This window comes from Nerophis ophidion, linkage group LG17 (genome assembly GCF_033978795.1).
Source record: "Nerophis ophidion isolate RoL-2023_Sa linkage group LG17, RoL_Noph_v1.0, whole genome shotgun sequence".
Lineage (NCBI taxonomy): Eukaryota > Metazoa > Chordata > Actinopteri > Syngnathiformes > Syngnathidae > Nerophis > Nerophis ophidion.
In genome coordinates, this window is record NC_084627.1 from 11,641,588 (window position 1) to 11,669,481 (window position 27,894).

At 41.4% G+C, this 27,894-nt stretch overlaps 1 protein-coding gene across 1 annotated transcript in view; it reads right to left on the bottom strand.

The window, feature by feature from the left end:
- Window positions 1–27,894, bottom strand: part of gmcl1 (germ cell-less, spermatogenesis associated) — a 33,453-nt gene that overhangs the window by 3,580 nt on the left and 1,979 nt on the right. Inside the window, exons 2-13 of the mRNA XM_061876284.1 lie at window positions 24,856–25,028; window positions 24,631–24,754; window positions 24,446–24,542; window positions 22,494–22,591; window positions 22,299–22,411; window positions 20,975–21,040; window positions 17,689–17,773; window positions 12,666–12,756; window positions 12,449–12,589; window positions 4,720–4,789; window positions 4,546–4,621; window positions 4,091–4,236 (exon numbers count right to left, since the gene is read on the bottom strand). Of these exons, the coding sequence (XP_061732268.1) occupies window positions 4,091–4,236; window positions 4,546–4,621; window positions 4,720–4,789; window positions 12,449–12,589; window positions 12,666–12,756; window positions 17,689–17,773; window positions 20,975–21,040; window positions 22,299–22,411; window positions 22,494–22,591; window positions 24,446–24,542; window positions 24,631–24,754; window positions 24,856–25,022 (1,274 nt within the window). The 5' untranslated portion in view covers window positions 25,023–25,028. The remainder of the gene's footprint in view (window positions 1–4,090; window positions 4,237–4,545; window positions 4,622–4,719; window positions 4,790–12,448; window positions 12,590–12,665; window positions 12,757–17,688; window positions 17,774–20,974; window positions 21,041–22,298; window positions 22,412–22,493; window positions 22,592–24,445; window positions 24,543–24,630; window positions 24,755–24,855; window positions 25,029–27,894) is intronic.

Sequence of the window (27,894 nt, forward strand, 5' to 3'; positions counted from 1 at the left end):
ATATATACACGCACACACAAACATATATATTATATATATACATATACACACACACACACACTATATATCCACACATATATACATACATATACACACATATGTATATATATATATATATATATATATATATATATATATATATATATATATATACACACATACACCCATATACATATATAAACACATATATATAATATATATGTTTATATATATAATATGTATGTATATATAAATATATATATACATATAAACACACATATATATAGTATATATATATTTGTTTATATATATACACACACACACATATATATATATATATGTATGTATATATACACACACATATCTATGTATACACACATATGTATGACATATTTATATATATACATATATATATATATATATACACACACACATACACCCATATATACATATATATATATACAAACACATATATATATATTATATATATGTGTTTATATATATAATATGTGGGATTCACGGTGGAAGAGGGGTTAGTGCGCCTGCCTCACAATACGGAGGTCCTGAGTAGTAAGGGTTCAATCCCGGGCTCGGGATCTTTCTGTGTGGAGTTTGCATGTCCTCCCCGTGAATGCGTGGGTTCCCTCCGGGTACTCCGGCTTCCTCCCACTTCCAAAGACATGCACCTGGGGATAGGTTGATTGGCAACACGAAATTGGCCCTAGTGTGTGAATGTGAGTGTGAATGTTGTCTGTCTATCTGTGTTGGCTCTGCGATGAGATAGCGACTTGTCCAGGGTGTACCCCGCCTTCCGCCCGATTGTAGCTGAGATAGGGGCCAGCGCCCCCCGCGACCCCAAAAGGGAATAACCGGTAGAAAATGGATGGATATATATATATATATATATACACAAACATACAAACACATATATTATATATATATTTGTTTATATATGTAATATATATACACACGCACATGCACACACACACACACACACACACACAAGGTCATAGTTGCATATTACCTACATATACAAATTCTTCAAGCTAGCAACGTATTGGAAAGTATCACGTAACAAACATGTCTGCTATACTCACCTTACTGCATCGAGAGCTTCACTTAATGAAATATTGTGGCTACTAGCTGTAGCCAAAACACAAATTTCCACTCCACCTTTAAATTATAAATCTTTCATAAGGTTAATATTTACATTGTTCTTTGAGTTATTTCACTTGATCAAACTTTTCCAACGTTCTACCCAATAAAATGATAAAAACATGTACTTGTCCTTTTCATACCTACTACCTTTGTTCTCTGGCTAATTTCACTTGATCAAACCTTTTCTCTTGTTCCACACTGCGAGATAAAAGTATGCACGATGATTACCGCTAATATCAAACCAGATAATATCGGTATGGGCCAACACTCAAGGCTCCAGTTTCGGCATCGCATTTGAAGTGAAAAACCTGTATCAGGTCAAAATTGTGAAAGCGCCTGTCTAAATATTTCATGTTTCAATGTGTACATCTGCAGCTTGTAGACTTGCACGGCCAATATACAAACCCCGTTTCCATATGAGTTGGGAAATTGTGTTAGATGTAAATATAAACGGAATACAATGATTTGCAAATCCTTTTCAACCCATATTCAGTTGAATGCACTACAAAGACAACATATTTGATGTTCAAACTCATAAACTATTTTTTTTTTTTTGCATACAATTAACTTATATTTCATAGCTGCAACACGTGCCAAAGTAGTTGGGAAAGGGCATGTTCACCACTGTAACATCACCTTTTATTTTACCAACACTCAATAAACGTTTGGGAACTGAGGAAACTAATTGTTGAAGCTTTGAAAGTGAAATTCTTTCCCATTCTTGTTTTATGTAGAGCTTCAGTCGTTCAACAGTCCGGGGTCTCCGCTGTCGTATTTTACGCTTCATAATGCGCCACACATTTTGGATGGGAGACATGTCTGGACTGCCAGCGGGCCCGGAAAGTACCCGCACTCTTTATTTACGACGCCACGCTATTGTAACACGTGCTGAATGTGGCTTGGCATTGTCTTTGGTGAAATAAGCAGGGGCGTCCATGAAAAAGACGCCGCTTAGATGGCAGCATATGTTGTTCCAAAACCTGTATGTACCTTTCAGCATTAAAGGTGCCTTCACAGATGTGTAAGTTACCCATGCCTTGGGCACTAATGCACCCCCATATCATCACAGATGCTGGCTTTTCAACTTTGCGTTGATAACAGTCTGGATGGTCCGCTTCCCCTTTGGTCCGGATGACACGATGTCGAATATTTCCAAAAACAATTTGAAATGTGGACTCGTCAGACCACAGAACACTTTTCCACTTTGCATCAGTCCATTTTAGAAGATCTCGGGCCCAGAGAAACCGGCGGCGTTTCTGGATGTTGTTGATGAATGGCTTTCGCTTTGCATAGTAGAGCTTTAACTTGCACTTACAGATGTAGCGACGAACTGTATTTAGTGACAGTGGTTTTCTGAAGTGTCCCTGAGCCCATGTGGTGATATCCTTTAGAGATTGATGTCAGTTTTTGATACAGTGCCGTTTGAGGGATCGAAAGTCATGGTCATTCAATGTTGGTTTCCGGCCATGCCGCTTACGTGGAGTGAATTCTCCAGATTCTCTGAACCTTTTGATGATATTATGGACCATAGATGTTGAAATCCCTAAATTTCTTGCAATTGCACTTTGAGAAACGTTGTTCTTAAACTGTTTGACTATTTGCTCACGCAGTTGTGGACAAAGGGGTGTACCTCGCCCCATCCTTTCTTGTGAAACACTGAACATTTTTGGGTAAGCTGTTTTTATACCCAATCATGGCACCCACCTGTTCCCAATTAGCCTGCACACCTGTGGGACGTTCCAAATAAGTGTTTGATGAGCATTCCTACATTTAAGTCTCACCTTAAAACTCATCTGTATACTCTAGCCTTTTAATAGACCTCCTTTTTAGACCAGTTGATCTGCCGCTTCTTTTCTTTCTCCTATGTCCCCCCCACCCTTGTGGAGGGGGTCCGGTCCGATGACCATGGATGAAGTACTGGCTGTCCAGAGTCGACACCCAGGATGGACCGCTCGTCGAGACCCAGGATGGACCGCTCGCCTGTGTATCGGTTGGGGACATCTCTACGCTGCTGATCCGCCTCCGCTTGAGATGGTCTCCTGTGGACGGGACTCTCGCTGCTGTCTTGGATCCGCTTTGAACTGAACTCTCGCGGCTGTCTTGGAGCCACTATGGATTGAACTTTCACAGTATCATGTTAGACCCGCTCGACATCCATTGCTTTCGGTCCCCTAGAGGGGGGGGGGGGGTTGCCCACATCTGAGGTCCTCTCCAAGGTTTCTCATAGTCAGCATTGTCACTGGCGTCCCACTGGATGTGAATTCTCCCTGCCCACTGGGTGTGAGTTTTCCTTGCCCTTTTGTGGGTTCTTCCGAGGATGTTGTAGTCGTAATGATTTGTGCAGTCCTTTGAGACATTTGTGATTTGGGGCTATATAAATAAACATTGATTGATTGATTGATTGATTGATTCCTCATCTTTATCAGTATTTCTTGCCACCTTTCCCAACTTCTTTGTCACGTGTTGCTGGCATCAAATTCTAAAGTTAATTATTATTTGCAAAAAAAAAAAAATGTTTATGAGTTTGAACATCAAATATGTTGTCTTTGTAGCATATTCAACTGAATACGGGTTGAAAATGATTTGCAAATCATTGTATTCTGTTTATATTTACATCTAACACAATTTCCCAACTCATATGGAAACGGGGTTTGTATGTACAAAATATAATTTGTCTGAAGATTTGGTGGGCGTGGCTTATATTCAGGTGCACTCTATAGCCCGGAAATTAGAAGGTCCATACCATACATAATCTGTTGGGATATGACTGGATAGGGCATGACTCATATATTCTATAAAATGTACTTAACTAAATGTTCACATATGCACAACTCTTCATTTTCACTCTTCTTCATACTGTACTGTCTGTAAAATGTTGTATTTATCTCCAAATTGTTTAAATGCTAGACATACTGCACATTTGTGTCTCTCTCCTGTAAAGCCAAGGCCTCACCTGTATGCCAGATGCCTCCTGGGTTGCAGGCTTACAGCGCCCCCACATGGCTGACTTAGTGTGTTCCTCTTGAAGATGATGAAGCGGTTGGTGTAGGTCACCAGCAGGTCGAAGCCGAAGTTGAAGCCGGTCCATCGCCAGCAGTACTAAGGAAGGTAGGAAAAAAGAGAGAAATAATCATATTTGACAACTTAAATTGCAGTGAATTGTGAAGTGAATTATATTTATATAGCGCTTTTCTAAAGTGACTCAAAGCGCTTTTACATGGTGACACCCAATATCTAAGTTACATTTAAACCAGTGTGGGTGGCACTGGGAGCAGGTGGGTAGAGTGTCTTGCCCAAGGACACAACAGCAGTAACTAGGATGGCACAAGCGGGAATCGAACCTGCAACCCTCAAGTTGCTGACACGGCCACTCTACCAACCGAGTTATGCCAAGAATGTGGTACTCACGTCTCCGTCTTTGGTCAGTTTCCTGCCACACCTCATGCTGCTCAACTGAAATTCCTCTTTGTTGGCTTCCTGCGGACTAATATATATATTTTTTTTACCAGCATTAACGTCTCGTATAATAAATAACATTACGTTTGCATGTTTTGAATAATAAAAAAACAAAGCTCATCTTACCCATTATCATTTTCAAATTCTGTCCGCAACATAGCAAACCACTGTGTTTTATATACAGCCGCCAACCAGTCTGCAAAGAAAAGTGAAAAGAGAAAGTGCTTAGCACATAAAAACATTTGACAAGTGAGCAACAATATTCATAACGTATTTTTGGACTATAAGTCAGTTTTTTTCATAGTTTGGAGCGACTCATGTGTGAAATTATTAACACGTTACCGTAAAATATCAAAAAATATTATTTATCTCATTCGCGGAAGAGACGAAGAAAATGCCAGCAATCGTCACACACACGTCAACCAATAAGAATTTGGCGGGGGAGGGTCTTGGCAGAAGTGCATTCAATCAATCAATCAATCAATGTTTATTTATATAGCCCCAAATCACAAATGTCTCAAAGGACTGCACAAATCATTACGACTACAACATCCTCGGAAGAACCCACAAAAGGGCAAGGAAAACTCACACCCAGTGGGGAGAGAGAATTCACATCCAGTGGGACGCCAGTGACAATGCTGACTATGAGAAACCTTGGAGAGGACCTCAGATGTGGGCAACCCCCCCCCTCTAGGGGACCGAAAGCAATGGATGTCGAGCGGGTCTAACATGATACTGTGAAAGTTCAATCCATAGTGGCTCCAACACAGCCGCGAGAGTTCAGTTCAAGCGGATCCAAGACAGCAGCGAGAGTTCCGTCCACAGGAAACCATCTCAAGCGGATCAGCAGCGTAGAGATGTCCCCAACAGATACAGGCGAGCGGTCCATCCTGGGTCCCGACGAGCGGTCCATCCTGGGTCTCGACTCTGGACAGCCAGTACTTCATCCATGGTCATCGGACCGGACCCCCTCCACAAGGGAGGGGGGGACATAGGAAAAAGAAAAGAAGCGGCAGATCAACTGGTCTAAAAAGGAGGTCTATTTAAAGGCTAGAGTATACAAATGAGTTTTAAGGTGAGACTTAAATGCTTCTACTGAGGTAGCATCTCGAACTGTTACCGGGAGGGCATTCCAGAGTACTGGAGCTCGAACGGAAAACGCTCTATAGCCCGCAGACTTTTTTTGGGCTCTAGGAATCACTAATAAGCCGGAGTCTTTTGAACGCAGATTTCTTGCCGGGACATATGGTACAATACAATCGGCAAGATAGGATGGAGCTAGACCGTGTAGTATTTTATACGTAAGTAGTAAAACCTTAAAGTCACATCTTAAGTGCACAGGAAGCCAGTGCAGGTGAGCCAGTACAGGCGTAATGTGATCAAACTTTCTTGTTCTTGTCAAAAGTCTAGCAGCCGCATTTTGTACCAACTGTAATCTTTTAATGCTAGACATGGGGAGACCCGAAAATAATACGTTACAGTAATCGAGACGAGACGTAACAGACGCATGGATAATGATCTCAGCGTCTTTAGTGGACAAAATGGAGCGAATTTTAGCGATATTACGGAGATGAAAGAAGGCCGTTTTAGTAACGCTTTTAATGTGTGCCTCAAAGGAGAGAGTTGGGTCGAAAATAATACCCAGATTTTTTACAGAGTAACCTTGTTTTATTATTTGGTTGTCAAATGTTAAAGTTGTATTATTAAATAGAGGTCAGTGTCTAGCAGGACCGATGGTTCATGGAATGCTAACTGCTATATGCTACTGCCGTAGCTATTCAAATGGATCATTTCAACGTTGGCGGTAACTTATAAAAACTGAGAAGGGCTGAACAAAAATGGCAGCGAAAAGGAAATCATGCACTGCAGATTACAAGCTGGACGTAGTGAAATATGCAGCAGAAAACGACAAGAGGAAGCGACGCATTCCTTTGGAGTTGGCAGAGTTTTTTAGAAGCGATATCGAGGAAGAAGATTTCATGGGATTTATCGATTATGAGTCACGGATTGTTTGGTAAACATATAGCATGTTCTATATGTTATAGTTATTTGAATGACTCTTACCATAATATGTTAGGTTAACATAGCAGGCACCTTCTCAGTTGGTTATTTATGCCTCATATAACGTACACTTATTCAGCCTGTTGTTCACTATTCTTTATTTATTTTAAATTGTCTTTCAAATGTCTATTCTTGGTGTTGGGTTTTATCAAATAAATTTCCCCCAAAAATGCGACTTATACTCCAGTGCGACGTATATATGTTTTTTCCTTCTTTATTATGCATTTTCGGCAGGTGCGGCGTATACTCCGGAGCCATTTATAATCCGAAAAATAGGGTATCAATCAATCAATCAATGTTTACTTATATAGCCCTAAATCACTAGTGTCTCAAAGGGCTGCACAAACCACTACGAAATCCTCGGTAGGCCCACATAAGGGCAAGGAAAACTCACACCCAGTGGGACATCGGTGACAATGATGACTATGAGAACCTTGGAGAGGAGGAAAGCAATGGATGTCGAGCGGGTCTAACATGATACTGTGAAAGTTCAATCAACAATGGATCCAACACAGTCGCGAGAGTCCAGTCCAAAGCGGATCCAACACAGCAGCGAGAGTCCCGTTCACAGCGGAGCCAGCAGGAAACCATCCCAAGCGGAGGCGGATCGGCATCGCAGAGATGTCCCCAGCCGATACACAGGCAAGCAGTACATGGCCACCGGATCGGACCGGACCGGACCCCCTCCACAAGGGAGAGTGGGACATAGAAGAAAAAGAAAAGAAACGGCAGATCAACTGGTCTAAAAAGGGAGTCTATTTAAAGGCTAGAGTATACAAATGAGTTTTAAGGTGAGACTTAAATGCTTCTACTGAAGTATACATCATCCATTTATGGCCCATCATGAATACTGTAAGTTTGTCGCCATCGGTCCGCACTTGCTCTTGAACACATTATAATGGCACTGTTTGTGAATGTAGTTTGTCATTACAACTTCCTACTTTGCTATCATCATAGCAGTCTGTCGGGCGTGACAATGACTGTTTCATTTAGGTCGGATCATAGACCTCCACTCAGCCCTATCTTTTGCCTTCAGCTGCCAGGTTGCAGTGTCGATCTTCAGTTCCTTCGTCTTTGTCTTTCTCCTGACTCAATTTCCACTGCCTGCCGGAGTGTGAACAGATCAGCGCGGACCTTGGTAACTTGGGCGACGTCCGAGCCGGTATGAAATCTATTTCTCTTGACCATTTTCATGAAATCTGCTTGCAAGAGGTTTCAAGTACTGCTAGCTTTTGCGGGACTAACGGCACAAACTTGGCGAATCGAGGTTTTTCAGGGTCCAGGCCAGGCCGACACAGACTGATTCCACGACTCGTTGCAGCGACTGACCAGATGATAGGTTTGTCTATCACTGCTCTTGTGTAGAGAATGTCGCTATGCTGACTGGCATGGTCCACCACAGACCTTGTGACAGTAACATGATTGGAACTGACAGGATGTCCAGCCTCACCCAGAAGCTGTGATTTGTCGTCGGGGTTTACTCCCCTAGCCTTTGGTCAACCAAGACCTTAACCACAAGGCAGCAGTAAACACTTCGTAACCCTGAGGAGGGAGGCTACCAGGGCCTACACCTTGCCCAAGGGTGACTGATTGATTGATTGATTGATACTTTTATTAGTAGATTGCACAGTACAGTACATATTCCGTACAATTGACCACTAAATGGTAACACCCGAATAAGTTTTTCAATTTGTTTAAGTCGGGGTCCACGTTAATCAATTCATGGTACAAATATATACTATCAACATAATACAGTCATCACACAAGTTAATCATCATATACATTGAATTATTTACATTATTTACAATCCGGGGGGTGGGATGAGGAGCTTTGGTTGATATCAGAACTTCAGTCATCAACAATTGCATCAACAGAGAAATGTGGACATTGAAACAGTGTAGGTCTTATTTAGTAGGATATGTACAGCCAGCAGAGAACATAGTGAGTTCACATAGCATAAGAACAAGTATATACATTAGAAGTACATTTGAGTTGTTTATAATCCGGGGAGATGGGATGTGAATGGAGGAGGGTATTAGTAAAGTGTTGAAGTTGCCTGGAGGTGTTGTTTTAGAGCTGGGGTTTTCTGTCAGGGTTGTCCATCTCCTAGCCCAGGGGTCGGGAACCTTTTTGGCTGAGAGAGCCATGAAAGCCAAATATTTCAAAATGTATTTCCGTGAGAGCCATATCATATTTTTTAACACTGAGTACAACTACATGCGTGCATTTTTAAGTAAGACCAACATTTTTAGAGTATAATAAGTCTCTTATTCTTTTTAATAACATTGTTATTCTGAAGCTAACCAATAATAAATAAATTGTCATGTCTGTTGATCATGTTTTTGTTTGGCCATGTGCTGTTTGTCCTTTGGACTCTTTAAGTTCCTGTTTTTTTCCACTCCCTTGTCTGGTTTCCTTGGTTACTCATTTTGTCCACCTGTCTCTGGTGGACAAAATGCCCGCTCACCTGCTTCCCGAGCACTAATCAGAGGCAATATTTAAGCTCGTCTTTGCCAGTCAGTCGCTGACTTGTTTCATGCCTTGCCATAGTTTCGTGCTTCATGCCATGCCAAGTAAGTTTTGTTTGATTTATGTTCTTAGTCTGTTTATGCGTTAGCTTTGTTTTTTAGAGCAAGTTGTGCCTCTGCTGTGAGCGATTTTTGTTCGTATATTTTTTTAGTTAAAATTAAATCATGTTTTTACCTAAATGCCATGTCCCGAGTAGTCCGTCTGCCTTCCTGGGAGAACGACCTCGCAGCAAGCTGCAACCCAGCCCCCCAGCCACACCCCCCACCAAACACCCCGCCACCCCGCCATTGTGACATAAAATACTTCTTACCATTAATGCGACTTCTTGAACAGGTGCGATAGAAAACGGATGGATGGATTTAAATGCATGAGAATTTTTTGTATTTTGCACGTTATTTTTAGCACTGTGATTACCAGCGAAATCATTCATTACTTATCGGGTTAAGCAATGTCAGCTAAGATTTATCTGAGAGCCAGATGCAGTCATCAAAAGAGCCACATCTGGCTCTAGAACCATAGGTTCCCTAACCCTGCCTTTGGTCAACCAAGACCTGCCCGCAAATCAGCGGAGACTCATGGAGGGCGGGGTTGTCAGAGCCCGTGCAGTAACCAAACTGCCCACTGCCCGTGCAAGGAAAAACTCAATTCAAAGGGCATAATAAGTGTACGTTATATGAGGCATAAATAACCAACTGAGAAGGTGCCTGCTATGTTAACCTAACATATTATGGTAAGAGTCATTCAAATAACTATAACATATAGAACATGCTATATGTTTACCAAACAATCTGTCACTCCTAATCGCTAAATCCCATGAAATCTTATACGTCTAGTACGGCGGCATAGCTCGGTTGGTAGAGTGGCCGTGCCAGCAACTCAAAGGGTTGCAGGTTCGATTCCCGCTTCCGCCATCCTAGTCACTGCCGTTGTGTCCTTGGGCAAGACACTTTACCCACCTGCTCCCAGTGCCACTCACACTGGTTTAAATGTAACTTAGATAATGGGTTTCACTATGTAAAGCACTTTGAGTCACTAGAGAAAAGCGCTATATAAATATAATTCACTTCACACTTCACTAGTCTCTTACGTAAATTAGATAAATAATATTATTTGATATTTTACGGTAATGTGTTAATAATTTCCCACATAAGTCGCTCCTGAGTATAAGTCGCAACTATGAAAAAAAACTGCAACTTATAGTCCGAAAAATACGGTATTTCCAGATCAACACAGTGTGAAAAAAAAAAAAGTCAACAACAGAAGGAGATAACGTTCGCAGGAACCTACGACATGGCCAAAGATATACACTAATTGATTTCCTATTATGCAGCTCATTTTTATTTCACAGTTATTGAAAAATTTTGTGTGACATCATGCACAAAAGTGCACTTTATTTGTTTTTAATTATTGTAGTGGTGTTCTGTACAAAAAGTACTCTTTGATTTAGTGTTGTTTTGATATGTCATCTTGGTGACATCATGCACAAAAGTGCACTAATAGCTTGTTTTAAAATGTCTCTGACAATCTTGCACTTTCTGTTTTGGAAATGACATGAATGTTTGTGCCACTGCTTAATAATTGTTTAATAAATACACTTTTGGTAAATTGCTTTAGTTGTGATTTCCCTCTCTGCATGTAATGAGCATTTATTAATGCAGTATGTGAATTATACTTATATAGCGCTTTTCTCTAGTGACTCAAAGTGCTTTACATAGTGAAACCCAATATCTAAGTTACATTTGAAGCAGTGTGGGTGGCACTGGGAGCAGGTGGGTCAAGTGTCTTGCCCAAGGACACAACGGCAGTAACTAGGATGGCGGAAGCGGGAATCGAACCTGCAACCCTCAAGTTGCTGGCACAGCCACTCTACCAACCGAGCTATGCCGCCCCGAAGAAGAAAGTTTTAATGTTGACACATAGAATCATCATACTGCTGTGATTATATGCTTCAAGTGTTCATTCAAGGCTGATTAAGGCATAATATGGAGATATATATAGTGAATCGTGACATGGCCTAAAAATATCGAGATATTAATAAAAGGTCATATCGCCCAGCCCTAGTACAATGAGAAACCTCGGGTTTCTCGAATGGGACCGCAGATGCCCCCCCCCATATTTCTCATTGCTGCATAATTTTTTTTTTCCCCCAAGATGGCGCTGCTGTAGTGGCTGCTGTAGGCAGGAGCTCTGTGCTCTTGTGTCATCCTTTTGTGTTTCCCTCTTGTTTTCATGTTGTATTATATTTTTTTGCATTTTGGTCCGGGACCCTTTGGGACTGTGTGAAAAGGGGTGGCACTTTCGTGACCTCTGTGGTGCTTTTTTTGTGGGCTTCTGGATCTGCCTCCCGGAGCCTTTTGGCCGTGGAGACCAGCTGCTGGGTCTCTGCTACACCAGAGTCTGTTTGGATGTACTGGAGGAGATCCGGATGAGGGGACAGGACTGTGGAGCTAGCACTGAGCTACTGGGACGGAGAGGCTTGGCTGGGTGAGCAGGTGTCGGACACCTCAGTCTCCTTGGACGTATCCTCGCTCATCCATGCGGACTGGACACTGGCTGAAAGTGGAGTTGGCTGTCTTGGTTGCTTTGTTGGGTCTGCTCTTGTCTCTGGCCATTCTCCCTCCACCCCAGCGGACGATGGCGTGGAACACCGCAGAGGCCACCACAGTGGATATGTTTCTTTTACTTTTTATTCATAGCTGTATGTAGAAGTGTCTGGTTGTACCTGCTGCTTTAATGTCTTTAATGTCATCTGTGTTCTTTGATGTTTGATGTTTCCCTCTTACACACATGGAAGAGGGATGTGTACTATGGCTATGAGTTTTTTTTTTTGTTTGTTTGTTTTTTTTCCCTTGGCCTCAGTCTGCACCCCCACTCCAGGGCCCAGGCTAAGACCGATTTTTTTATTTTATTTTAATCTTCTATTTTTTTCTTCCCCCACCCCCCTTGTTTACCTGTATGTCATCTTTTTTGTAAGGGGCGCTGGAAGCCGGCAGACCCGTCAGCGATCCTGTTCTGTCTCCCTGTAATGTTTGTCTGATCTTGAATGGGATTGTGCTGAAAATGGTAATTTTCCTGAAGGAACTCTCCTGACGGAATAAATAAAGTACTATCTATCTATCTAATGTTGTTGTGTCTACTGGCTAGGCTAGTGCAGTGTTAGGAGGCCACCTGTTGGCGCATTAATGTCAGCAATAACATTTAAAAAGAGCATCAGCTTGTGTCATTTTTGTGAGCTACAGTAAAAATCAAACAATTAGCAGCTTACCAGGAGGCAAAATGTTGTCCCGCTCCAAAATGCGCGCCGAAGCCAGGTCGTTGACGATATACTGGAGACGTACATGTTTGAAGACAGAGCAAAAGGGTGCGCCCTCCTCTGTGTTTAAGAAAGGCTCCTTCTCACTAAGGTCTGAAAGTAAAAAGAAAACCTGTCATTAAAAAATCCCCCAAAATTAGCATATTTTGCCTAAAGATAAGCAAGTTACCGCTCCTACGCTTGCACAGCCATGAATCTGCGTCCACCAGGAGCTGCTTTATGGGTCCGTCCCACGAGGGGTTGAGCTGCAGGAACATCCACTGGCAAAAAAGATGTGAGGAGAAATAAGCGATGCATCGGGTTTAAAAGCCTTGTTCACACTGCAGTTGAATTCAGATTTTTTTATTTCAATGCGAACAGTGCAATTCGGAATTTCTCAAAACCCACCCAGGCCTCTTTCGTAATTGGATATAAATCAGCTTTGTATCCAATGCAACTGCAGTCTGAACGATCTGGTCGCGTTCATCCCACCACTGCGTCATAATTATTCGCCAAAATAGACGGTTGCACAATAAATAGTTGACAAATGCACAGAAAACAGAATGTTTCTCGAACTCACATCAATGTTACACCACTCATGTCTCCACCACATACAGGAGAGCGGGGCGCCAGCTTTACACACAAGCTCACGCACACAGGAAGCACGTACACACAGCCTCCCTACTCGCGACATGCAAGTGAGAACTGCCGTAAAGTAACAAAAAATAGGAGGAAAAATATAGATAATTAGAAAGCCAAATAGAACAAAAATTAGGAAGAAAATATATGATTACAAAGCCATATGGGACAAAAATTAGGAAGAAAATATGATTACAAAGCCAGATGTAACGAAAACTAGGAGGAAAAAATATGATTAAAAAATGGGACAAAAAATAGGAGGAAAGAAAATACTATCACAAAGCCAAATGTAACAAAAACCAGCGAGAAGTGCCATATAGCAACAAAAATTAGAAAGGAAAAAAAAATTATTTGAAAGCCAAATGGAACTAAAATTAGGAAGAAAAAAATATGATTACAAAGCCATCATCTTCCGCTTATCCGAGGTCGGGTCGCGGGGGCAACAGCCTAAGCAGGGAAACCCAGACTTCCCTCTCCCCAGCCACATCGTCTAGCTCTTCCCGGGGGATCCCGAGGCGTTCCCAGGCCAGCCGGGAGACATAGTCTTCCCAACGTGTCCTGGGTCTTCCCCGTGGCCTCCTACCGGTTGGACGTGCCCTAAACACCTCCCTAGGGAGGCGTTCGGGTGGCATCCTGACCAGATGCCCGAACCACCTCATCTGGCTCCTCTCGATGTGAAGGAACAGCGGCTTTACGTTGAGTTCCTCCCGGATGGCAGAGCTTCTCACCCTATCTCTAAGGGAGAGACCCAAACTCATTTGGGCCGCTTGTACCCGTGATCTTATCCTTTCGGTCATGACCCAAAGCTCATGACCATAGGTGAGGATAGGAACGTAGATCGACCGGTAAACTGAGAGCTTTGCCTTCCGGCTCAGCTCCTTCTTCACCACAACGGATCGGTACAACGTCCGCATTACTGAAGACGCCGCACCGATCCGCCTGTCGATCTCACGATCCACTCTTCCCTCACTCGTGAACAAGACTCCTAGGTACTTGAACTCCTCCACTTGGGGCAGGGTCTCCTCCCCAACCCGGAGATGGCACTCCACCCTTTTCCGGGCGAGAACCATGGACTCGGACTTGGAGGTGCTGATTCTCATTCCGGTCGCTTCTCACTCGGCTGCGAACCGATCCAGCGAGAGCTGAAGATCCCGGTCAGATGAAGCCATCAGGACCACATCATCTGCAAAAAGCAGAGACCTAATCCTGCGGTTACCAAACCGAAACCCCTCAACGCCTTGACTGCGCCTAGAAATTCTGTCCATAAAAGTTATGAACAGAATCGGTGACAAAGGACAGCCTTGGCGGAGTCCAACCCTTACTGCCGGCAATGCGGACCAAGCTCTGGCACTGATCGTACAGGGAACGGACCGCCACAATAAGACAAAGCCAAATTGGACAAAAATTAGGCAGAAAATATATGATTACAAAGCCAAATGTAACAAAAACTAGGAGGAAAAAAATATGATTACAGAGCCAAATGTAACGAAAACTAGGAGGAAAAAAATATACAAAGCCAAATGGGACAAAAATTAGGAGGAAAAAAAGTAGGATCACAAAGCTACATGTAACAAAAACCAGTGAGAAGTGCCGTAAAGCAGTGGTCCCCAACCTTTTTGTATCCGCGGCCCGGTCAACGCTTAATAATTTCTCCCGCGGCCCGGGTGGGGGTGGTGGGGGGTGTCCTTTTTATTTTATTTGTATTTTTTTTTCTTTGTCATGAAAAAGGGACGTTTTTGTCATGAAAAATGGAGGTTTTTGTGGTTGGTGCACTAATTGTAAGTGTATATTGTGTTTTTTTTAATGTTGATTTAATTAAAAAATATATATATATATTTTTTTTTTAAAATAAAAATTAATAAAAAATTCTTCTGCGGCCCGGTGGTTGGGGACCACTGCCATAAAGTAACAAAAATTAGGAAGAAGAAAAATATGATTTGAAAGGTAAATGGAACTAAAATTAGGACGAAAAAATATAATTACAAAGCCAAATGCAGGGTTTCCCACACATTCATGTATTTGTTGCGGCCCGCCACGAAAGAATTACGGCCGCCACAAATAAAATAAAAAATTAAATAAATAAAAAATAAAAAAAATATGTATACATATATATATATATATTTTTTTTTTTCGGCTTTTGACTTGCTCGACCGCTCATAAAAGCAATGGGACTCTGTCTGTGAATGGAGCTTGTAGTTACATATTATATGAATATGTAAATATTATATAAATATGTATATACAGTGGGGCAAAAAAGTATTTAGTCAGCCACCGATTGTGCAAGTTCTCCCACTTAAAATGATGACGGAGGTCTGTAATTTTCATCATAGGTACACTTCAACTGTGAGAGACAGAATGTGAAAAAAAATCCTGGAATTCACATTGTAGGAATTTTAGCAGAAAAACAGCCCCAAAGCATGATGTTTCCACCCCCATGCTTCACAGTAGGTGTGGTGTTCTTGGGATGCAACTCAGTATTCTTCTTCCTCCAAACACGACAAGTTGAGTTTATACCAAAATGGATACATGGATGATACAGCAGAGGATTGGGAGAATGTCATGTGGTCAGATGAAACCAAAATGGAACTTTTTGGTATAAACTACACTCGTCGTGTTTGGAGGAAGAAGAATACTGAGTTGCATCTCAAGAACAACATACCTACTGTGAAGCATGGGGGTGGAAACATCATGCTTTGGGGCTGTTTTTCTGCTAAGGGGACAGGACGATTGATCCGTGTTAAGGAAAGAATGAATTGGCCATGTATCGTGAGATTTTGAGCCAAAACCTCCTTCCATCAGTGAGAGCTTTGAATGGTTGACCAAATACTTATTTTCCACCATAATTTACAAATCAATTCTTTAAAATTCCTACAATGTGAATTCCTTGGATTTTTTTTCACATTCTGTCTCACAGTTGAAGTGTACCTATGATGAAAATTACAGACCTCTGTCATCATTTTAAGTGGGAGAACTTGCACAATCGGTGGCTGACTAGGAGGAAAAAAATATGATTACGAAGCTAAATGGGACAAAAATTAAGAGGAAAAAAAAATACAATTACAAAGCCAAATGTAACAAAAACTAGGAGGAAAAAAATATGATTACAAAGCCAAATGGTAAATAAATAAATGGGTTGTACTTGTATAGCGCTTTTCTACCTTCAAGGTACTCAAAGCACTTTGACACTACTTCCACATTTACCCATTCACACACTGATGGAGGGAGCTGCCATGCAAGGCGCCAACCAGCACCCATCAGGAGCAAGGGTGAAGTGTCTTGCTCAGGACACAACGGACGTGACGAGGTTGGTACTAGGTGGGATTTGAACCAGGGACCCTCGGGTTGCGCACGGCCACTCTTCCACTGCGCCACGCCGTCCCTGAGAATGGGTTGTACTTTTCTACCCTTTTAAGGAATGTCCCATTGTGGTAATAGTTTAGCTTCAAATCGGATGGGCAATATATGCCCATCAACACGGACCAATGAGAGACAAAGCCATGATCACGTGATGGCAATAAACAAAAATAAACGTCTGGCCTCGTTTTTTCCAAATTAAAAAAAAAACAAACCACACTTTAAACAAAATGTTTGCTTACAGAAATGAGTCCATTTCCTTTTTATGTTTGTTTGTTTACTTAGGATAACAAAGTTATTTACTTTCCAACTACAGTACAATGGTAAACAATTATACAGTAAAAGTTGCTATCTTTTTAAATTGTTACTTTCATTATTATTGTATAATATGATTACATTACGTTATGATCAGAGAATATTTTTTTATTGGTTATTTCTTCAATTTAGGAGCATGATATAAACAAAAGCTCTAAGTCTGTCTGCATAAAGCCAGATATTTGTTAGTCAACTGTTGCATATTATTCTAATGTGTGGCACTTTGAGACAAGAATATGTTGATTGACAGTCAGTTTTATGCATTTTTATGTGTAACATACGGCTTCACGGTGGCAGAGGGGTTAGTGCGTCTGCCTCACAATACGAAGTTCCTGCAGTCCTGGGTTCAAATCCAGGCTCGGGATCCTTCTGTGTGGAGTTTGCATGTTCTCCCCGTGACTGCGTGGGTTCCCTCCGGGTACTCCGGCTTCCTCCCACTTCCAAAGACATGCACCTGGGGATAGGTTGATTGGCAACACTAAATTGGCCCTAGTGTGTGAATGTGAGTGTGAATGTTGTCTGTCTATCTGTGTTGGCCCTGCGATGAGGTGGCGACTTGTCCAGGGTGTACCCTGCCTTCCGCCCGATTGTAGCTGAGATAGGCGCCAGCGCCCCCCGCGACCCCGAAAGGGAATAAGCGGTAGAAAATGGATGGATGGATGTGTAACATACAAAAAAAATCGCCAATCGAATCGCAATTGGAGAGAAAAATCACAGATTTTTTCTAAAAAACCGTGCACCCCTAACTGAGACCTACTAGAATTGCAGCCATATGTTTCCTTTTGTAAACACTGCAGCACGTGTGACGTCATGTCTACGTGAACGAATACATAAGAGCGGACTTGACCAAAAAACAATCTGAATTAGACATCCTCCCCTGCAGTGTGAACGTAGCCAAAACGTACCTTTTTTAACGCGGTGTAGACGTCCATCTCCACCTGCATGACAAACAGGTCCGATGACTGGATAAGTTGCTCCATCACCTCCGTCCTTCACGAACACAAGTCACCGGTGAGTATGCGTTACATTTAATCGACCCAAGTATAAGACAGTAATTGTTTTGCTTTTAAGACGTCTTATATTCACGGTGTAAAGATTTATACATTTATGCAAACTATTGGGTAGTGAAAAATTACCTATTTCTTATCTTAAAGGTGGTTCTCTTATATCAGTACTGTAGTAAGTAGGGATGTGAATCTTTGGGCACCACACGGTTAAATTCGATTCTTGGGGCATACTAAAACATTCTGACGGATATGTGAGTGCCGTGTGTAATGTTCTTTATTTTCAATGGAACATTTAAAGTTTTGGTGTTGTTTACTGGCATCATATTGCAGTCTATGCGTGTCTCTTATGTGTGACTGCCATCTACTGGTCACACTTATCATTACACCATGTACCAAATGAAATTGCTTCAAGGTCGGTAAGCACAACCGGGTATAAAGGCGCACTGTCGATTTTGGGAGAAAATCAAAGGATTATACGGTACATTTATAGTCTACTTTATACCTTTTCTTTTGTGCCTTTGTATGCACAATCCTTTCCATCCTGTGTAACTGAGATACTGTGTGGAACAACTTCCCTTGTGGATCATTAAAGTTTGTCTAACGATTCAATTCAGAATCAATTGAAAACGATTCTTGATTCACAACAGGGCTGGGCGATATATCGCGGGGTTGTCTCTAGGCGATATAGTTGATTATATCGTAATATTCGAGTATACGTTCTCATACAGTTGTTTTTAGCTGCGGGCATTAAACTACAGGCTCTTCCCACTCCTTGTGTCTCCTTCTCACGGACCGCAAGCGCACCTTCTTAACACACGTCACATACTGTCACGCCATACGTCACATACGTATACGCTATAGATGCGCGGTTTGCGGTGTCATCCGCGGATAAACCGCGGGTCGGGCGGTTGACATGACGAAAAAATAGATTTTAATTAGATTCGGGCGGGTTGCGGTTGAACCATCCGGAAATATTTGATATACATGGTTCTGGGATCGATATCCTTTGCCATTCAAAGAGCCATTCAAGACCCTTGTCATTAAGCGAAGAAGACAATAGGAGACGCTATTATTCTCCTGAATGACTGCCGGCAGTCACCCAGATAATAAGTATTAGGGCGTGCCATGAAGCCATTGGCTTTGTCGCCTACTACAACATGTACGATCTGCTTGTCAGTCCAGCATCGTTTTGTGTGTGGCTTCCGCGGCAACACGCACACGACTGCAAGGCATACTGGGTGACACGGAGTACACTAATGGTTGTGATATAAACAATTTTAACACTCTTAGTAATATGCGCCACGCTGTGAAGCCACACAATACAAGATTGACAAACACATTTCGGGAGAACATCCTCACAGTAACACAACATAAACGCAACACAGCAAATACCCAGAATCCTTTGTATCCGTGAAAATTCCTGACTATTTTATACACCCCCCCCCCCCCCCACACCCCAACTGCCCTGTGCGTCGGTAAGGTGGGCGGGGTTGGGGGCGCGGGAGTGTAAAATATATTCAGGAATTATCACAGATACAAAGGATTCTGGGTATTTGTAGTGTTACTGTGAGGATGTTCTCTCGAAATGTGTTTGTCAATCTTGTTTGGTGTGGCTTCACAGCGTGGCACATATTAGTAAGTGTTAAAGTTGTTTATATCACAACCATCAGGGTACTCTGTATCACCCAGTATGCCTTTCAATCTTGTTCGTGTGATTGCGGAAGCTGCACACAACATGTTGCCGGACTAACAATCAGTTCGTACATGTTGTTGAAGGTGTCAAAGGCAATGGCTTCACAGCACACCCAACTTCTTGTCATCAGGATGAACGCTACTGGATAGTCTCGAGAACGTTAGCGGCTCCAATTGTCTTCAATACTCTGTGAAACAGGTTTAAATAGCTCTGTGAGTGGTAAAGATGATGTATTTCAGCGGGCGGTTGGCGGGCGGGTATGGTTCTGATAAAATGTTGGTTCGGGTGGACGGCGGGTGGATGACGACTTTGGTGAGGCGGTTGCGGATGATATGATTGCCTATCCGCGCATCTCTACTATATGCATTCACCCAGCAGAAAGGGAGCAGCGTGGCTGACGTTAGCTGGGATGCTAGCGGAGTGTTGCGGGTTTTAATACGAGAGAAAGAAGGTGCGAATCTGGTAACAAATGAAGGAAGTATTCATTCCCGACAACCGTCTGGCGGTGGTTCGGCTTCAAGCGGGAATATGTCGAATAGACAACTTTAATTTGTCAAGTGTGGGGCACAAGCGTAGCTACCAAAAGTAGCATTACTGCTAATATGTAGCATCATTTGAAAAGTCACCTGCTAATAACTGTTTAATAAATACAGTTTTGGTCAATTTTTACTTACTTGTGATTTCCTTCTCTGCATGAAAGTTTAAAAGTAGCATATATTAATGCAGTATGAAGAAGAATGTTTTAATGTAGACACATAGAATCATACCATGAATTGATTTACATGGACAAGTTGAAAAACTTATTGGGGTGTTACCATTTAGTAGTCAATTGTACAGTATATGTACTGAACTGTGCAATCTACTAATAAAAGTTTCAATCATTCAATCAAAAATCATCATTCTGCTGTGATTATATGCATCAAGTGTTAATTCAAGGCTAAGGCAAAATACAGCGATATATATCGTAAATGCGATATGGCCTAAATATACCGAGATAGTAATAAAAAGGCCATATCGCCCAGCCTTAATTCACAATCATTTGCCATGAATTGATTAACGTGGACCCCGACTTAAACAAGTTGAAAAACTTATTCGAGTATTACCATTTAGTGGTCAATTGTACAGAATATGTACTGTACTGTACAATCTACTAATAAAAGTATCAATCAATCAATCAATCAATACTTTTAATACCATTGGGTGCCAGTTTTATCATTGAATATATTCCTCCCTAAAATAATCAAACAGATTTGATAAATGTCAGTATTACTTACTTATTTGTACAGCAAATATGGCAATCTACATGAACAATATGATTTGTCTAGCTGGAAAGGACAGATTAAAAAAAAATATATATATATATATTTTTTTAATAGATTTTATTAATTTTTTTAAATCACTTAAGAATCATTACAAATAAGAATCGCACGTCCTTCGAAAATACATTTTTTTGGACACCCCTAGTAATAAGTGGAAGATGAGCTCACATACCCAATTTCTTTCATCAAGTCCACATTTTGATGAGTCATGAGGTTGTTTAGAAGCCACTCAAGACATCTGCAACCACACATCATTTAGTCATAACAGATTGTAGTCTGTCAGTACCAAACAGTAACAACTAACGTCTCCAACATAACAAAGGACTACTGAAACTCCCAAGTTAAAGGCCTACTGAAATGCAATTTTCTTATTTAAAACGGGGATAGCAGGTCCATTCTATGTGTCATACTTGATCATTTTGCGATATTGCCATATTTTTCCTGAAAGGATTTAGTAGAGAACATTGACGATAAAGTTTGCAACTTTTGGTCGCTGATAAAAAAGCCTTGCCTGTACCGGAAGTAGCAGACGATGTGCGCGTGACGTCACGGGTTGTGGAGCTCCTCACATCTGAACATTGTTTACAATCATGGCCACCAGCAGCGGGGGCGATTCGGACCGAGAAAGCGACGATTTCCCCATTAATTTGAGTGAAGATGAAAGATTCTTAGATGAGGAAAGCGAGAGTGAAAAAAATAAATGACTAAAGGGCAGTGGGAGCGATTCAGATAGGGAAGATGCTGTGAGAGGCGCCGTGGCAGCCGTGGGGATGGCAGGACCACTCGGCCAGGCCCAACCGCAACAAAGGATAGAGCCATACCGCTTTGAACCCGACGCTGACGGTCAGGAGGACGCTGCTGATATTGATGCTGGAGTAGCACACGATATAAATCGCCTTCAGAATACAGAATGGTAAAATGTTATTTATTTTTCGAAATGATCGCTACATAATACACTGTAATTTGTGTGCGTGGTCCAATCCAACCGTGTTCGCTTGACATCTCTGTTCCGTAGTAAAGTTTGACTGTCATCTTTCGGGAATGTAAACAATGAAACAAGGAAACACCGGCTGTGTTTGTGTTGCTAAAGCCGGCCGCAATACACCGCTTCCCATCTACAGCTTTCTTCTTTGATGTCTCCATTGTTCATTGAACAAATTGCAAAAGATTAACCAACAAAGATGTCCCGAATACTGTGGAATTTTGCGATGAAAACATACGACTTAATAGCTGGGCACGATGCTGGCACACAATGTCCTCTACAATCCGTGACGTCACGCGCAGGCGTCATCATACCGAGATGTTTTCAGCAGAATTTTTAAAATTGCACTTTAGTAAGTTAACCCGGCCGTATTGGCATGTGTTGCAATGTTAATATTTCATCATTGATATATAAACTATTAGACTGCGTGGTCGGTAGTAGTGGCTTTCAGTAGGCCTTTAAGTATTGCAGAAGTTTTGTGCTTTGAAGTCAAGACACGAGTTAAGACGCTGACTTTTTCATGACGGACTCCAGGCCGTAGATGCAAGAGCAGGCGTAGAAGCCGCACACGGTCTTTGCGCTGATGTTTTCCTTCATGGACTCGCCGCACTGCTGGATCAAACCATCCTGCCAACGCCACAAAAACAGTAACACCGACTTCACTCCTTGCTGATTTTTTGTCTGCAGTACACAAACAGGATGTACTGACCAGCTGCAGCATACAGGCGGCTGCGAGGATACTGACGACACAGCTGGGCTTGATTAGAACGTCGTCCCTGTACAAGGAGCCAAAAACCACCTGCAGAGCTAAACACAACACAAATTTGAAGAAAAATTGAGTGATGGTCAAGTATATTATCTTTATTTTTACTAGGTCTAACACTATGGTGGAAAACTATTATGATATAAGTGTTTTATATTGGTCGATATTGATAATGATTTTTTTATGACTTATCAAAAATAAAGGCAAGTAGAACAATATATTAAATGTAAACATTTATATTTCAGATGTAATCTCCCTTTGATAATAATCTCCTTAGCTATCACGGCAGAAAGGAAAGGACATGTCAGCACAGCAATGGAAATTTTTTTAATTACATTGACTACTTAATAATAACCTCCTTAAATGAAGGTGGAACAATAAGGAAATATAGGAAACGCGAAAAGCTTAATCAAGTGTAACAAAACAGTGCAAAGTGTGAGAATGTAAACAGAGAAGAACTATTTTAGTCCCAAGAAATTGTGGCTGTACAACATTTAATTTGATCTGTTATCATTATTTAAGTATTAAATTGTATGTTACGCAGTAATTATTATAACTACATACATATAATCATTTAATTATTATAATTACATACAATTATTTAATTATTATCATTGTTATAATTACATACATACAATTATTTATTATACATGCATACAATTATTTAATTATTATAATCATCATACATACATACAATTATTTAATTATTATAATTATCATACATACAATTATTTTTGTTATAATTATCATTCATACATACATACAATTATTTAATTATTATAATTATCATACATACATACAATTATTTAATTATAATTATCATACATACATAATTACATACATACAATTATTTAATTATTATAATTACATACATACAATTATTTAATCATTATACATACATACAATTATTTAATTATTATAATTATCATACATACATTCAATTATTTAATTATAATTATCATACATACATAATTACATACATACAATTATTTAATTATTATATATACATACATACAATTATTTAATTATTATAATTGTTATAATTACATACATACAATTATTTAATCATAAATACATTCAATTATTTAATTATTATAATTATCATACATACATACAATTATTTATATAATTATCATACATACCATTATTTTTATTATCATAATCATCATTCATACATACAATTATTTAATTATCATACATACAATCATTTATTATAATTACCATACATACAATTATTTAATTAATATAATTATCATGCATACATATATACATACAATTAATTATTATAATCATCATGCATACATACAATTATTAAATTACTATAATCATCATGCACACATTAAATTATTATAATTATCATACATACATACAATTATTTAATTATTATAATTATAATTCCTACACTTATTTAATTATTATAATCACCATACATACATACAAACTATTTCATTATTATAGTAATCATTCATACAATTATTTAATGATCATACATGCATACAATTATTTAATTATTATAATTATCATAAATACATATATACACACATATAATTATTGAATTATTATAATTATCATATATACATATATATAATTATTTGATTATTATAATTATCATTCATACATGCAATTATTAAATCATAACTATCATACATACAATTATTTAATAATATAATTATCACACACACACACACACACGCGCTTTGGAGCCCCTGCCTCGAAAAAAGAAAACCTTGGTGCCCTTCCAACTTGCCTTGGTGCCCTAAAATATGAGCCCTCCTTTAAAGCAACACTTGCCTTGACCTTAAAAAGTTAAAATTTGAGGCCTGTCAAGTGTCTACCAGGATATATATTGATATCATTTTATCGGCCCAGCCCTATATGGTATAATAAATAAATATCACCTTCTACATCAATGTTCTGGTCTGGGATCTCCAAGTTGATTTCCATCATGTTCGACTCCTTCCAAGAGCCGCTGAACATGCTGGAGAAATATCCTGACTAGCGGTGGCCAAAACAAGAAAGCAATTGTATGAAAGATGAGGATGACATTAAGGGGGTGTGGTGGTTTTGTCTCGATTGGTTCTACCTGGCACAGGTACAACTTGTGAAGGTTCCACTCCTGTCCCAGCGCGCAGATGCGAATGTCGCTGTTTTCTCCATTCAGGAACAACGTCTGATAAATGTAATTGGAAGTGCTTTTCAATTTTTTCCTGTTCAAGACAAATAAAGACGAAGAAACCGTGTGAGAAGATGTGACTAAAGCTTCGGGGGAAACCCAAAACAATCATGGGAGCGCCGCTGTTTGACTGGCCTGCGCGGTGTGTCCAGTATGGCCTCGTCCTCCTCTTTCTCGCTCTCGCAGTCACACTGTGTGCTCCGTTTCCTCTTCTTACATTCGCAGCTGTGTTTGTGGCGGCTTTCCGTCGTTTCCTCCCGTCCCTGAGAGGTGGACTGGAACCTGCTACCCAGATTCCCCATCTTCGTCTGCACGAAAAGAAAAGAAACAACATCAATTCACTAGATCAGTGTTTTTCAACCACTGTGCCGTGGCACACTAGTGTGCTGTGGGAAATTATGCAACTTCACCTAATTTACACCAAAAATATTTTTTGCAAATCAATAATTATTATCTGCCAATAAAGTGCAGTTGCTTAGTGTCTGTGCCGTGTAAAACTCGGCAGGGTAACCACGTAATACTCCATGTCAGGAGGTGGCAGCATTGCTTTGTAAAAGTGGGAATGTGTCGGGTGAGATAAGGATGGTTTGTTGTGAACGTGGACCCCGACTTAAATTGAAAAACTTATTCAGGTGTTACCATTTAGTGGTCAATTGTACGGAATATGTACTGTAGTGGTTCTCAACCTTTTTTCAGTGATGTACCCCCTGTGAAAATTTTTTTAATTCAAGTACCCCCTAATCAGAGCAAAGCATTTTTGGTTGAACAAAAGATATAAATAAGTAAAATACAGCACTATGGGCGGCATAGCTCGGTTGGTAGAGTGGCCATGCCAGCAACTTGAGGGTTGCAGGTTCGATTCCTGCTTGTGTCATCCTAGTCACTGCCGTTGTGTCCTTGGGCAAGACACTTTACCCACCTGCTCCCAGTGCCACCCGGTCCGATCCGGTGGCCATGTACTGCTCGCCTGTGTATCGGCTGGGGACATCTCTGCGCTGCTGATCCGCCTCCGCTTGGGATGGTTTCCTGCTGGCTCCGCTGTGAACGGGACTCTCGCTGCTGTGTCGGATCCGCTTTGGACTGGACTCTCGCGACTGTGTTGGATCCATCATGGATTGAACTTTTCACAGTATCATGTTAGACCCGCTCGACATCCATTACTTTGCTCCTCTCCAAGGTTCTCATAGTCATCATTGTCACCGACGTCCCACTGGGTGTGAGTTTTCCTTGCCCTTATGTGGGCCTACCGAGGATGTCCTAGTGGTTTGTGCAGCCCTTTGAGACACTAGTGATTTAGGGCTATATAAGTAAACATTGATTGATTGATTGATAGTGATTCCCAAAGCCCCAAAAAAAGTCTGCGGGCTATAGAGCGTTTTCATTTCGGGCTCCAGTACTCTGGAATGCCCTCCCGGTAACAGTCCGAGATGCCAACTCAGTAGAAGCATTTAAGTCTCACCTTAAAACTCATTTGTATACTCTAGCCTTTAAATAGACTCCCCTTTTAGACCAGTTGATCTGCCGTTTCTTTTCTTTTTCTCCTATGTCCCACTCTCCCTTGTGGAGGGGGTCCGGTCCGATCCGGTGGCCATGTACTGCTTGCCCGTGTATCGGCTGGGGACATCTCTGCGCTGCTGATCCGCCTCCGCTTGGGATGGTTTCCTGCTGGCTCCGCTGTGAACAGGACTCTCGCTGCTGTGTCGGATCCGCTTTGGACTGGACTCTCGCGACTTTGTTGGATCCATTATGGATTGAACTTTTCACAGTATCATGTTAGACCCGCTCGACATCCATTGCTTTCCTCCTCTCCAAGGTTCTCATAGTCATCATTGTCACCGACGTCCCACTGGGTGTGAGTTTTCCTTGTCCTTATGTGGGCCTATCGAGGATGTCGTAGTGGTTTGTGCAGCCCTTTGAGACACTAATGATTTAGGGCTATATAAGTAAACATTGATTGATTGATTGATAGTGATTCCCAAAGCCCAAAAAAAGTCTGCGGGCTATAGAGCGTTTTCATTTCGGGCTCCAGTACTCTGGAATGCCCTCCCGGTAACAGTCCGAGATGCCAACTCAGTAGAAGCATTTAAGTCTCACCTTAAAACTCATTTGTATACTCTAGCCTTTAAATAGACTCCCCTTTTAGACCAGTTGATCTGCCGTTTCTTTTCTTTTTCTCCTATGTCCCACTCTCCCTTGTGGAGGGGGTCCGGTCCGATCCGGTGGCCATGTACTGCTTGCCTGTGTATTGGCTGGGGACATCTCTGCGATGCTGATCCGCCTCCGCTTGGGATGGTTTCCTGCTGGCTCCGCTGTGAACAGGACTCTCGCTGCTATGTTGGATCCGCTTTGGACTGGACTCTCGCGACTGTGTTGGATCCATTATGGATTGAACTTTCACAGTATCATGTTAGACCCGCTCGACATCCATTGCTTTCCTCCTCTCCAAGGTTCTCATAGTCATCATTGTCACCGACGTCCCACTGGGTGTGAGTTTTCCTTGTCCTTATGTGGGCCTATCGAGGATGTCGTAGTGGTTTGTGCAGCCCTTTGAGACACTAATGATTTAGGGCTATATAAGTAAACATTGATTGATTGATTGATAGTGATTCCCAAAGCCCAAAAAAAGTCTGCGGGCTATAGAGCGTTTTCATTTCGGGCTCCAATACTCTGGAATGCCCTCCCAGTAACAGTTCGAGATGCTACCTCAATAGAAGCATTTAAGTCTCACCTTAAAACTCATTTGTATACTCTAGCCTTTAAATAGACTCCCTTTTTAGACCAGTTGATCTGCCGTTTCTTTTCTTTTTCTCCTATGTCCCACTTTCCCTTGTGGAAGGGGGTCCGGTCCGATCCGGTGGCCATGTACTGGTCGCCCGTGTATCGGCTGGGGACATCTCTGCGCTGCTGATCCGCCTCCGCTTGGGATGGTTTCCTGCTGGCTCCGCTGTGAACGGGACTCTCGCTGCTGTGTCCAATCCGCTTTGGACTGGACTCTTGCGACTGTGTTGGATCCTTTATGGATTGAACTTTCACAGTATCATGTTAGACCCGCTCGACATCCATTGGTTTCCTCCTCTCCAAGGTTCTCATAGTCATCATTGTCACCGACGTCCCACTGGGTGTGAGTTTTCCTTGCCCTTATGTGGGCCTACCGAGGATGTCGTAGTGGTTTGT